This window comes from Corvus brachyrhynchos, unplaced genomic scaffold (assembly GCF_000691975.1).
Source record: "Corvus brachyrhynchos isolate BGI_N302 unplaced genomic scaffold, ASM69197v1 scaffold424, whole genome shotgun sequence".
Lineage (NCBI taxonomy): Eukaryota > Metazoa > Chordata > Aves > Passeriformes > Corvidae > Corvus > Corvus brachyrhynchos.
The window spans coordinates 1,437,367-1,451,307 of NW_008237953.1; the positions used below are offsets into that span (position 1 = coordinate 1,437,367).

At 35.0% G+C, this 13,941-nt stretch overlaps 1 protein-coding gene across 2 annotated transcripts in view; it reads right to left on the minus strand.

Moving 5' to 3' along the window:
* LOC103614940 (contactin-associated protein-like 4) overlaps positions 1-13,941 on the minus strand; it is a 215,125-nt gene that overhangs the window by 128,217 nt on the left and 72,967 nt on the right. For both annotated transcript variants that reach the window (XM_017733352.1, XM_017733351.1), the window contains exon 3: positions 6,121-6,314. In XM_017733352.1, coding sequence (XP_017588841.1) covers positions 6,121-6,314 — 194 coding nt within the window. The remainder of the gene's footprint in view (positions 1-6,120; positions 6,315-13,941) is intronic.

A 13,941-nucleotide genomic window follows, 5' to 3' on the forward strand; every position in this document is an offset into this window, starting at 1 on the left:
GATCAAGATCAGTCCCAGAAACCAAGTCTAGTACATAGGTAATAGTTTACATAGCAGAAATCTTTAAAAAAACAAAGTATCATCCCAACATATTTATATTTCTTTCCCAAAGCTGATGTTAATTTAATGACTGCAACATTAACACATACATTTAAAATAACCTGTGAATATCTAAATCTGGAGAATATTTACTTCTGCATGCTTCTGGATTTGTGTATTTTCAAAGCATCTTGCTGTCCTTGTTTAAATACACACTTTTTAAATGTGCGTGTGGAATTTTTTTTCACATATTGTCTGCCATAATATATATAGTGACAATATATATTTCACCCATTATGGCATTAACAATGCCTTTAATGTTTACCCACAAGAATTATATAGATTTTATTTAAGGCACTGCAGCTTTTGCTGATGTTTCAACCTTTTTTTCTTCCTTTTAACTTATCTTAAACATTCTGGGACAGGTTAACCTTGATGCATGCATTCATCTCTTAAACTAATACAAGTTACTTTAATACAGAACATTAATCATTGTGACTGCAAAATTAGCCCTATTAGATTGCCATTGAAGTGTCTAAAAATAGCACTGTGGTCAGAGTGCTTTTAAAACAGAAGTAGATAGAGAAATGCAAAAGCTCAGAAGGTAAGTTGAGAAATTTTTAATGTTTTAAATAAATATTAAAATGTCCTCATCATAAGTGGAAGTTTATGCATGCAACCAGTTTCACAAAGGCATTCGCACAGTAGTCTCCTGTCTGTATTATTCCACCCAAGATTCCTTGTATCTCTGACTTTCTTCATACTTATTTTTTATATATCCCTTCAAGCTCCTTTTACCCCAAGTTAAGAATATTTTCCTCCTTTGTTTTTTCCTGCCTCTTCTTGCATTCCCCGGCATCTCTCCCCCAATCAACAGACACCATCAAGGGCCCCCTTAGTCAGTTCAGAGACAACACCAAGCTGGGCAGACATGTTGATCTGCTGGAGGGTAGAGAGCTCTACAGAGGGATACAGACAGGCTGGATTCATGGGCTGAGGCCAGTTGGATGAAGAGACCTTAAAGATTATCTCCTAGTCCTTACACACCTGCCATGGGCAGGGATACCTTCCATGAGAAGTTGTTTCTGCCACACTGTTTCTCTTTAAGGGAGGTGGCTTCTCACACTCTCCTGCACTTCAGCATATGCCCTTTCCATGGTGTGTAGTCCTTCAGCTACACAGTGGTCCAGCACGGGTCCCCCATGCGGGTCATTACTATATGCCCTGCTTTAACTCATAGATAAAGAGGTTCTGTCTTTCCTCTGAGTAACAGAAAAAGTGTCAGGCATTCTGAAGTCACAGTATTTCGAAACTGTACCTATGGAAAATGTAGTGATAGAGTACCCACAGAAATTATCTTTGCCTTGGCTTGCAGAAGGAATCAACAGAAAAACCTTTTGGGTTCAAAAAGTAATTAGCGGAAGTCCAAAAAAGTAACATATTTGTACAGTCTTTTGCTTTTAAAGTGAAGCAAATTATGATCAAGAATGATGACTCTGCTCTCTAAGGATGAGGATCATAGCAAATATGAATCACTGAGTCTAAGAAAGAGTCACCAGCTTTATCAAAACAGCGCACTCTTGAAACATATAATGTGATTATCATAGAACATTTGTGATTCAGTATTTCTTAACCTGTAAATTTGCATAATTTTGAGTTATTTTACACCATATAAATAAGATATACATCTTCAGTAAAATATAAAACCCCAATTCCTTTAGAAATGAAGCTGCAAATATGTGTAGCAATGCATACACAATTAATTCTTCACCATTCATGAAATTATGCTACATACTGTTAGAATAGTAACTGTTACAGTGAAAATACTTCTATGCGAACTCATGGAGTAGAGGATATTATGATAAAACAAACCTCCAGTTTTAACTTCAGCTAAGTTAAATAAAACGACCGATAGACCTCAGAACTCACATATATGTACAAAAATAAACAGAAATAAACAAATTTGTCTTCCGAAAGAGAATTTACTAAAATGGCCATAATTTCCCCAAATTTTAGCTAAGTTTTTCTATTAGTTTTAATTTCTCTCTTTGGAAATAATTTTTAAAAGGAAGATTCAAAACAAATGAAAGTGAAAACTCGACTGAAGCTGTGGAATGGACAAATCATTATTCTTGCAGGAAAAAAAAATCCACAAAACTGAATGTTGAATATATGTGTATTTCCATAAGTGTGTTAGAGAAGAAGTAGTCAACATTAAATCAAAGAGAAATTGCATTTCTTTTGTTCTTCAAAACTCCTGCTAATGAATAACATTCAGATGCATTTCTCCATAAGTTAGATCACTCATGTTTTTACTGAAATTATCAGCCATGGGAAATTTGTTATTTAAACTGTGAATTGCTATCCTTCTTCCCCCTCTTAACTCCTACCTTTTAATCTCTTTACCTTATTACTCTCCTTTTAAAAGAGCAATTAGCAATGTTAAGGAGAGAGTACATAGCACAAAAACTTTTGTCATACAAAACTATGAATTTAGTTAAACCCAGAAACTACACTAGTGAACAGGATCAGTAAACATGGCCCCAAATAGATAAATATAATTACAATAGGAGATTCTTCACAAATAAAATACAGGTGATGATATCTAGAATTATGAGGAAAAATACAAATACAAATTAGAAAGAAGAATGAATAGCAGTACCTCTATTAAAGGTAGTATTCAAAGACATAAAGTTTCCTAGCACTTCTTGACCAAAATGTAACATACATTTTTATGATGTTTTACTGTAAACCTCCTGAAGCCTGAAAGAAGAAAACTGAAAAGAATCATCATTTCCAGACAAAAACAGCTGATACCTTAATAAACAAAGAGATCTGAGGCCTCTGCTCATTTTAAAGTTAAAAAAGAACCATGCAAAAGATTGGGCTTGGGAGTTTGAACTTTACTGCATCAGAAACTACATTCTAAGGAATAGGAACACAATAAAAAGATTGAAGAATGTAAAATGACACAACATGTCTTATTCAAACACTTTTATATTTATGGTAAAATTAGAGAAAATAAAAAAATTGTGTTGAATTAATTTCTTTCCAAGATTAAGCTAACCATTATCAAAGGGAATTATTTCTGTGCAAAAACATGTGTTTTACCACTAATAACAGCTACTTCACTTGAGAATTATATCTCGACCAGAACCGTATCAATTCCTAAAAGAGATGTAAATATTAATCCTAATAACTTCTGACAGAAAAAAATCTTACAATACGTATCAAGAACAGGCCAGAAAATACTTACAGTTAACGTTAAAAAGACAGTAACAGTAATATCTCCTAGGACAAAAATCAAAATGTATTGTTGAAAGAAGAAAAACTCTATCTTAGAACCTATACCTAACAATACTTAACAATACTTTATCTACAGTGACAGGAGTCCAAAAAATTAAATATAATGGAGTTAGTCTTTCAAAACCACCTTACTTTAATAAATTAACGGATCTTACACAATAAATAAAATCTACATAAAATAGAAACTTCCTAGAGTTATGGGACAGCAAGTAAGGCATACATTTAGGTCATCAGTACAACGAGAAGACTAGGACACTGAGACCAAAATATATTGCATGAGTACAGACTACAGTCACCATGATTCCTTCTAAACTAATTCCCAATACACAGAAAAATGAAAAAAAAAAATTAATATTTAGCATCAGGGAAGGGAGAGAGGCTAATCTCAACTTCAGAATTTTTACACACAAATTCAGCACCAACAGGTGATGAAGTGTTTTATAGGTGGGGGAAGGTGAAATAGTCGTACATGGTTCACTTCAACCTAAGAAAGAAACCTAGGGTCAGAGGAACCAGCCTTAGAAAAAAATACCCTCTCCACAGACTTTTAAGAGAGTTGTGATAACTAGATCATTTGCAGATGTCTAGATAGTACACTTTCATCTCAGTTGCTACAAAAATTTTACAGTGCGCAAAAAAGCTGTCATAGCTGCACAGTGACAGGGGTTTCAGAACCTTAAGATAAGCCATAAAGAAACAAAGACAATTCAAAAGTAACTTCTGAAAAGAAAAACAGTAGGAAGTGGTAAATTTGCAGACAGGAGAAGTATCTTACTTCAGTCCACAAAGAGTGGTTACAAAGTAAAAATCCTTACATCTAGTAAAGATTTCAACACAAGGTCCTCAGAACTGGACATCTTCCATCATTCTAATGCAGAGTAGTACTAAAAAAACCCCAAAAAGTACTTCTGGTAAATAGTCTTTTAACAGGCCATTTACTCAGTTAAAAACAGGATAGAAATAACACAGTAACACAGTAGATATTATTAAATGTTGGATGTCCTTGCCTTAATGAACTTGAGAACTTCATTTAAGAAGACAGCATAAAGAGATAACAGTCAGAGAAAATCTATAAAATAAATAGGGATTTAAGAGTTTCACTCCAAGACTACATCTGTATATTAGTTTAGAAAAGAGGAAATATATTCCCCTAGAAGCAGAACTCCTAAATAAAGATACATAAAAAAGATCAATAGACTGTCCCCGAATTTGATGTTTTGTATCCTTGAATTATGCATTACTGCCTGCGAGCCATACCTTCAATCTGCATTGCAGTCATTAAAATAATCACTTTTTATTAAGTTTGAGATGATGGAATTGAAGCTCCACTTTTTCCCTCCTAAAGATCTAAAAACCCCCTTATCCAATGTCTGCATCAGCATTTAACTATTTCTCAAAACTTCCGTTTGATATTTTACTGGTGGCAATATTCAAGAAATAACGATCTGCATCATCGTTTGCAATGCCAATATCGAATTTCAGAAGAGTCGTCATTAAAGAGATCAAGCTGCCCTACCTCTCAGGTATCTTTTTATCAGTCTGTCTTAAGATGAGCAAAGACAACATTGTAGCGGCTTATGCTCATTTAACATTTGGAAAGTTGACTGATTTTCTTACTCCCCACAGCCATATAGATTAGAAACTCATTTATTTCTCTTTGTTATGAAAACACAGTCTGAAGCGGAAGTATGTAGCAAATTCAAAAAGCAGGATAATTATGCAACAAGTAAAACACTGCATAATCTCATTATACCATAGATGGGTTTTGACAGTAAGAACGACAAGAACATTTTGAATTAAAAGTCAACAAAATCAAAACGCATAAAATGAAATACATTTTAACATAATGTTTAACTGCAGCAAGAAATAAATGAAGTCTAAGGCTTAGAAAAATTTAGAAATTAATCAGCTCTGTTCAAAAAGAACAGAATTCACTTGACAGAATACAATAATATAACACAAGATCCAATATTCTTCCACTAGTCCAAGCTGCTAAATACTGGGGATCAAGGAAAGATGCAACCCTTTTCTAAAACCATTTAGTCCACTTTTTCATGTAGACTTTGGACATCATCTCTCTGGTATTGTATCCTTTGCTCTCATTAAAATACATGCAAAAAGAAGGTGATGATCTTATTAATGGCTTATTAATTATCATTACCAGTTACAAAGCTAGTCAGAGATAAACGGGTTAGAGCATCAGAAACTAGATTCTGAATTTGACGACCAAAACTTAAATATTGCTTAGTTTGGTCTTTTTTTTTAAATAGATTGGGATTTGCTGGGTTCAGATTTTAATTTCTTTGGTTGTTTCATTTTATTCTTACATTCTAGTTTAAACATTCTAGAAAAAATAAACAAAGTGCTTTGTTTTGTTTTGTTTTATTTTCCTTTGTTTCAACTTGCTTTGCTTCTTTTTGTTTTGTTTTTTTACTGCAACTAAAAGCCAAGTTTCACGCACTGGGATCAATACTTTTGGGAAAACAAGTTTGCCATACATAGCAAGACAAAAGACGTTTTGTAGTACATTTTTAATCTTCAGAATAATTCCTTGTGTCTTAATGGAGTACTGTTAAGACCAGATTTTTGATATTTGTTTGCTTTTTACTGTCTTTCATCTTTTCAAGAGCTAAACTGCTTTGTATAGTTAATTATCTAAACACTTTTAGTGTAGTTGTTTATATTCTACAGCTTTGCTCAGATTTGCAACAATGTGTAGTAAGTCGCCTTTAAGTCTTCTGCAGAAACTTAATTCTCAGCTTTGAAAGAACATACCCAAATGCTTTCTTCTTGACGATACTGCTTCCAGTTTCGACCACTGTCACTGAACATCAGAATGTAGCTTGTTACCCAGTCTGAGCTCCCGTAACCACCTTGAGTAGCAACAGCAGTAATCTCAGTTCTTTCACCAAGATCAATCTGAAGCCATTGATATTTATTGGACACAAGTGGAGACCAGCCACCAGCACCTTAAAAAGAATGAAAAAGAGTGAAATGTATTTCTAAAAATAAGCAAGTTAACACAAAACTTGTATATGCAAAAATAAATTAGTTCATTTGAGCAGCATTATCTAGTGAAAAATATTCTTCTCCAAGGCAGGGGTTTCAAACTAGATGATCATTACAAGTCCTTTCCAACACAAACCATTCTATGATTCTCTGATACTAATTCAAGATATAGTTGCATCAAAACTCTTATGGTGTTATTTAGCAAGTATTCTGAAAATTTACACAGATTACTAGATATTTGTAACCAAATATAACTATTAAAAATGATTATCAATTGACTCACACCCTTTTCTCTCTCTCTACAATAAATTTTATAGAGTAATTTTTATCAATTAGACTGTTCAAGTAAAAAATCTGAATTTTGACTTTTTGTTTTATATATCTCAATTTCATTTTATGTAAACTAGAAAATCTCCAGATGTCCTGTCTAACCTCAATGATTCCCCTGATTCTGTTCTGTGAGGCCTGGATATATAAATTTGCATATGAAGCAATAAAGCACAGTTAGATGACAAATTTGCATGTGCCTCTTAAAATGACCAAGAAATTTGTCAGCAAAATGGTAAGACAGTATGAGGTATACACATGCAGTTTCAATCACAGGTACGCTGGTCTGCAAAGAAAAAATTTCACCCGAAACGTAGAGCTACACTTCTCCAGTATTTTAACTAATCAGAAAGATGTTAAAAGGAAGAAATCATATCAATTCAGTGCTCCTTTGTCTTCCTTCGCTTTTATTTACTCAGATCATGCTACTAGCTTGCCTGTAAAGCTGGTTGGAAGAGGTCAAGGGAAGGTATCAAATAATCTCATAAGAAAAAGCATTGGTTTATGGAACTACATTGCAAAATATGCAAGTATTCAGACACAGCATCTGGTGAGCTTTATTAGAGAATGATGGGATAAAAATTAAAAAATCCATTATTTAAGGACGGATTTAGATCTAACTCAGCAAAACACAATGCAAGAGGCACCTTGAAAAGTTCTTAAAGCATACATACACAGAACCAGAACAGATATATCTAGTTTCCACAACAATCAGTTAGCTACAATCCAATTTTATGTTTGTATAGGCTCCAAGATGTAGAAAAATTCATAGCTAAATACTACATGTTGCTTAATTCTGTTTAGAGTCACGAGTCAAGTTCTTAACATTACCTCCTCCAGGAACAAAAAAGAAAAAAGAATTTTAATTAAAGAATGTAAACTGTCAAATATAAAATGGTGGGAAATCATATAGATACGCATAAATCACAAAAAGTTAGGTCCATTCTAGACAGCCATGTAGAAAGAACTGCGAGAAAAACATAAAGTTCCACATATGTAACAATTCCTTGTACACACACTTATGAGCTATTTAAAATATAACAGAATCAAAACTATGGAGTTAAATACTGGGCATTTTTTTTTTTCCTCTTTATCTAAATCAGGATTTAGAATTTTATGTAAATATGTGATTTCAGTGGCTGCATCTCAATTAACTCACATGCAGATTCCAAAGCCCAACCTTATGACCACATCATTTCATCTTTTAGTTGCTGTGCAGGACAGTGTGGTGGCATCAAAAAAGAAAACTCTGTTAACAGCCAGCATGAGAGGTTAAACAAAGGTCCTCGCAGCCATAAGCAGAGTGGTCTATGATCAGTTCATATACTGTATCTGTGACACACCACACATAAGACTTAACTGCCAACTTGACTACCATCCTCAGCTGATGCATGTACACTTACAGCAACATTCTGCAGTGCTGTGGTATTCAAAGCCTTCTTAGAATTATGTGTTGCTGTGCTAAGTTTGGTGGCATTTTTGAACTTTTCACTTGAAAGGCAGGGTTGAATTGAAGTCAACAGGAGCAGTCTGGCAGACTGTGCTGAGTACATAATTTGTAAAACCCTTCTGTGACAAAACATCTTCACTTGGTGACTGCAGAACTTTTTTCAGAATGAAGTAATGGAAGTCAGAAAGATGTAAACCAAAATGCCCGAAAAGCATCCTGTTATGGCAGTACTACTTGCTGCCGGCCTGAGGTAAGTACTCCTGTCTTTAGTTCTGTGTTTTCCAGAAGTTTTTGCAAGGCATACCACCACGTAGTCTATACCCCCTCATCATGCTGCACTACACCCTATGGAAAGAAGAGAAAGAGACACAGATACACAGTGACATTCACAGAATGTCAGGGCTATTTGATTTGAGAGATGACAATAAATATGCAGCCCCAGAAGTAATCTATCAGCCCTGTTCTGACCAATGCAACATAAGATCCATAAAGAATAACCACCAAGCAGATGCAGCATGATGTCTCCAACAGCCTGTATGAAGCCAAAGCCTGGACCACTACGCCGAAGCTGCAACATGTTTCCTGAAACACCATGACACTGGTTCACACAATGCCTTCATCTGTTTAAGGCTCTTCATGAGCTCTCCTGTCTGACTGTCCCGCAGCCAGCTGACCTCCCAGCATCTGCCACCCAAAGCATCACAGATATGAAACATTTGCCCAGTCCTGGAGGAAACACTAATAGAGCATGTTAGCTTCTCATGCTGCACTCTTCACAGTGTGTCCTGTCCTTGCAGCAAGATTAGTGAGTGTACCAAACTGTAGTCACTTTTGGCTGTAGCATATAGCTGGCCAAGGTGATGCACAGAAGCTGGCTGCATAACAGATGCCAAAAGGATCTTGTTTGTTAGATTTCATGCTGCATGGTGTGGATGTTTCTGGGAAGATCCTAAAGAGCTTCTCACAGAGATGCAGATACCGTGTATATTCAAGGCTGTGCCAAAATGTATGAACAGAGAGGTAGAGAATAATATATACAGGGGCATAATTTTGTCATCTCTAAACTTCTAGAATTATTGACTTTGAAGTCTTCACCTTATTTCTCTTATCTCTTTTCTTTTTGTCCGTGTCTTTTATGTAAAGCATATGCTTTCTTCAATTACATCTGAATGTAAGTTTTAACAGAGACTGATGAAACATCTTTTGTTGTGAACTAACAGCAAATCAGAAAAATATTTTTCAAAGGGAAGACAATCTGTATCTAGAGTTCCTTTTTTTGAACTTTATCTCAGGAGGTGCATAACCCTTTTTATTTTCCACTGTCTCTTGCCAATATTGAAATTATTTGTATGCAACATACCAAAAAATCTACATTCAAGTTGCCCAAGCATGCAAATTTCATGCTTTATTTCTGTTAATAACCCCAAGCTCTACACAGTTCCTTTTTATGAAGGACATGCTGACTTGAAGTTGAACACACAGATAATACATAAAATCTTTTTATTTCACTTATCATTTCTATTATATTTTTTTTAAATACCAGTGCTTGTGAAGTGTTTGTACACGTGTGTAACTTTTTAAAAGTACATTACTTTATTGAACATATTTAATAACCTCATAATTTTTCTGAAGTACTAACTCTTTTTCTTAACTTATGAACATCTGTCCTTCAATTATAAGATCTTGCCAGCTTTATTTGTTGGCTTATAAGTAAATGAAAGATTGGTAGCTAATAGGAGGCTTGGTTCATTCAACCTAGCAGCAATTAAATCAAAGTTTACAGTTTCCATCAGTCACTTTTATGTACTATTTGATAAACAGCCTGCTTCATTTTATGTGATATTCATCAATGAATTGACTGTTAAATGATGGAAAAAATTACTAAGCTTTTGATATTTTTAATGCATTAAAATTGATTAATTTGGTTAGATTTAAAATCTAAGAGATCATGCATCTCTCATATTTCAAATTTTGCCTATGAAATTCCGTTATTCTTGATTTCTGTTTCTACAACATTATAACATTTATTTTCAAGTCAGCTAAGTGAAATATACTGGGGTTTCCTCAAACATTTACTCCAAGCAATGCACAGTGCTCTTCTGCGGAAGTTAGACAAGGAGGTGCCATTCATTAGTTTAGTCAGCAATTTCTTTGTCACTACAACTGCTAACTATAAACAAGATTGCAGACTATAATCTACCCTGGATTTATGCACTGAACTTCTAGGAGAAGACTTGCTTCCCTTCAGATAATACCCTGTATTTCTAGACTTCCATTTTTATGCTCTTCATACGTCGTTTGAATTCTATTATATTACCTTTCTTGCTTCTGGAGGTTAAATATCCTCTGCCCTCTCCCATGACCATCAATATGAACAAATCACAGCACTGAATGGGTATTATTTCATTATCCTGGTTCCTGTCTGCTAGGATATGTGTTTAAAGAGCTTGTATTTTCTTATTTCCTTAGCTTCACTGGGGTGACAGTATAATTATCACTACCATTGAAAATAGAAAAAAAAAACCAGCAAAGTTAGCAAATAGCTGCAAGATAAAAAAATTAGAAATAACTGAAGAGAAGGTACAAAAAACTCAAATCCAGGTCAGAAAATACCTGAGTATTGCTACAGTGGACTTGGAGTGCTATATCAGGTTTAAAACTTTTAATCCTGCTGGCAGAAAATTTATTAGGTGATGATCAAGCTTTTCGGACTTTCTCTCTGTAGTTATCAGTCTGCCAGGCTATTTTTGCTTCATTTGAAAAACTCTGAACTACATAGAATAGAAACTGATTTAAAGATTGCCCCTTTGTATGAACACCACCCCACTTTTTCCGTATCCAGCTCTGACTATCATCACGTACATTGTTACGTAAACCACAAAACAGTTCACACTCATACATGCCTTAACATCTGCTTCTTCACACACAGTTCATTAGACAATTTAGCCAGCACCAGAATTTATACCACGTTTAAATTCTGTCAATTTTTTGCATATTTAATTGCAATGATTGCAAGAAGTGTATATTAGCAAAAGTTCAGGCTTAAAACTAACACACATCAGCAAGGATGCTTTCCTTTGATTAATCAAACTGTGTATTTCCCATATGGATCATTTAACAGAAGCTGATTTTAATTTCAAGTCAATAAAGTTGCACCAGGGATGAATTTGCCTGCACTTATTACAAAGCAGATTTTCTGCATGCACATTTAATTCACAACTCAGTCTTCTAAGGGTTTAAAAAATCAAATGAACTGCTTTACAGCATTCAAACCCCCTAAAATACCAAAGTACGACACTATTTCATTTCTCAAGCTGAAATTCATCCTCTTTCACAAACTGAGAATTACAACACTGTAGGCTTATATTTAGATAAACAGAACAAGGCTTCTGTTAAGTTTATTGAAAGATAAAGGAGGTGGGGATTGGGGGGCAATAAATGGTGTTGATGCATTTCTAGCAGCACCTAATATTGGCACCTTAAAAAAGTGTCCAGAGTAGCAGTGCCTCTAATAAAACCCTAGTCTTTTACATTTTAGTTCTATGTTCGAATGAGGCAATTCAAGAAATAGAGCTCATACAATTAGAAATTCCCGCTTATAGCCCAGCAAAGTGCAAGAAAAGTAATTATAAAGAAGAACATAAATAGCCAAAGATGCCAAGGAGCATAAATCACAGCTTGGCCCATTTTTCAGAAAGGCCATGCAAAAGTTATCACAGCAATGCTGTTCTGAGCCATATTTCAGTGATAAAAGACATGGATATAAGCCTCAAAATTTGAAACCAGGGATAATCTGTGGCAAGTAAACCTGAGAAGAGATGAGGGACCTTGAGCTGTGAATAAGAAATACTGGACACAGAATCATTTTTTTTTACACGGATTGAAGGAGGCTGAGAGGGACAGTTAGATCAGAACCCAGGTCTGCAGTCACTGCTTCATCTATAAAATTTCTGCACAGTAATTTTCAACCACATTTTTGATAGCTGTTCAGTTTTTGCCTTTGATCTGTAGCATGATCCTCTGCCTAAGTGGGGATAAAACAGCTTGAACTTTACCATATTTGCAAAAGTTATTGATTACAGATGGAGAGAAGGGGTTACACTCTTTTTGTTGTTAAAGAACAGTGAAGCCAGCCTAACACATCAATCCCAAAGCTAAACATTCTGAGGATGTGAAGAACAACATATCCCTAGAGAAACTTGCACCACCAAGGATGCAGCATACAGACATCCTTATAAAAGAAACAGCAACTGATAATACTCATAATTTATCTAAAGTTGCTGAACTGAAGGCTGCTGAGCTGACACAGCTGGCGTGAAACATATGAACAGCAGCCAATGACTTTATACTATGAAAGCCCAGTCCCTCTTCTTACAGCAGGGACTTGCAACATGCTCCTTCTAGGAGTGCATGTGGAGATTCCTCCCTTGAGTGAGGATACCCCCTCAAGGTTACTCCTTGAGGCTGAAAGAGTTGCCCAGGGTCAATAGTATGGTTGAGTAACATAAAGCTCCTGTTAATAATTATTTTGCTGGTTTTAATATAATTTCTTCAATATTGCTTAAAAAGAGTAATGCACTATAATAGTAGTTACAAATATACTGTGCAGGAAGTAAATCTGATTGAAGATTTTTAGTCTAATCATTATCGTCATCAGTTTCAACAAATAACATACTTTATTCATATAAATATGTTTGGTTTGATGTCTTTAGCCCTATTGGACAAAGTTACATAAAGGCTGATTATACCCCCATAAACCATTAGACATAAACTTTTGACTAAGTCTGGGACTAGGATGGATCCTGCCGCACCTAGACTCCTCTCTGAGAAGGAGTTCACAAAGCAAAGTGTTTCTTTCTGAACTTTGTGACTCCTCAGGAGAATCTCCCTGACAAACTATCTGAAGCTTCCATTGTGTCTGCTGTGATCTAAGCAAAATCCTGTTGTTTACTATGAGATTATTTTCAGGACTAAAAAGTCTTTCTCATACTGACATATTACCTATATTTAAAACTATCATACAAAACAATCAATCTTAACACCTAAAAAAACCAAAGGAGCATTCAGTGCAGGAAAGCTCAGCTGTTCAAAAAGAGTTGTTATTGCCTGAAGAAAGACCCTTGTCTACCTGGTCTCAAACTGTATAACCTTGGAAACAGAATCACAGAATATTCCAAACTGGAAGAGACCCACAAGGATCGTCGAGTCCACCTCTTATGTGGATGGTACATACAGGGACCAAACATCCTTGGTGTTATTAGCACCATGCTCTAACCAACTGGTGTTTTCATCTCCACAGTCTCCTCTCCTCCTGATTTTAAGATTGCAAGTTAGTAGGATATAGTGCGTTCAGCCAAAGTGTAAGATCAGAGAAATACCTCTTTAAAGATTACTAAAACAAGAGGCTTTAAATAGCCTGGGAATCTTAAGACTTCTAGTATGCAGTTACTTTCTGCATGAAGGAGAGATACTAGTGATTTGGAGGAGACTAAAAGCAGTTGTGTCCTGTCACTTTATCTGTGTATAAAAAGACTCCATGGCTGTTCTTCAAGACAGTGTCACAGTTTAGTTTCCTTCCGTAACTAGATTTCATAGGAAATCATTCAATGTCTTCACAATTTTCCTTCTATTTTAGTACGGTTAAATAATGTTAGTTGTATATAAAAAAACAAGTATTAGCTGAAGCTGTCTGAAGTACTAAGATGAACTGATGAAAACTAAGAAATACTCTTACATAACACAACTTCATGTATACCTTCTTAGATATTTTCTGGTCTTGTCTTCTTACTTTACAAACTGACAGAGGTTAA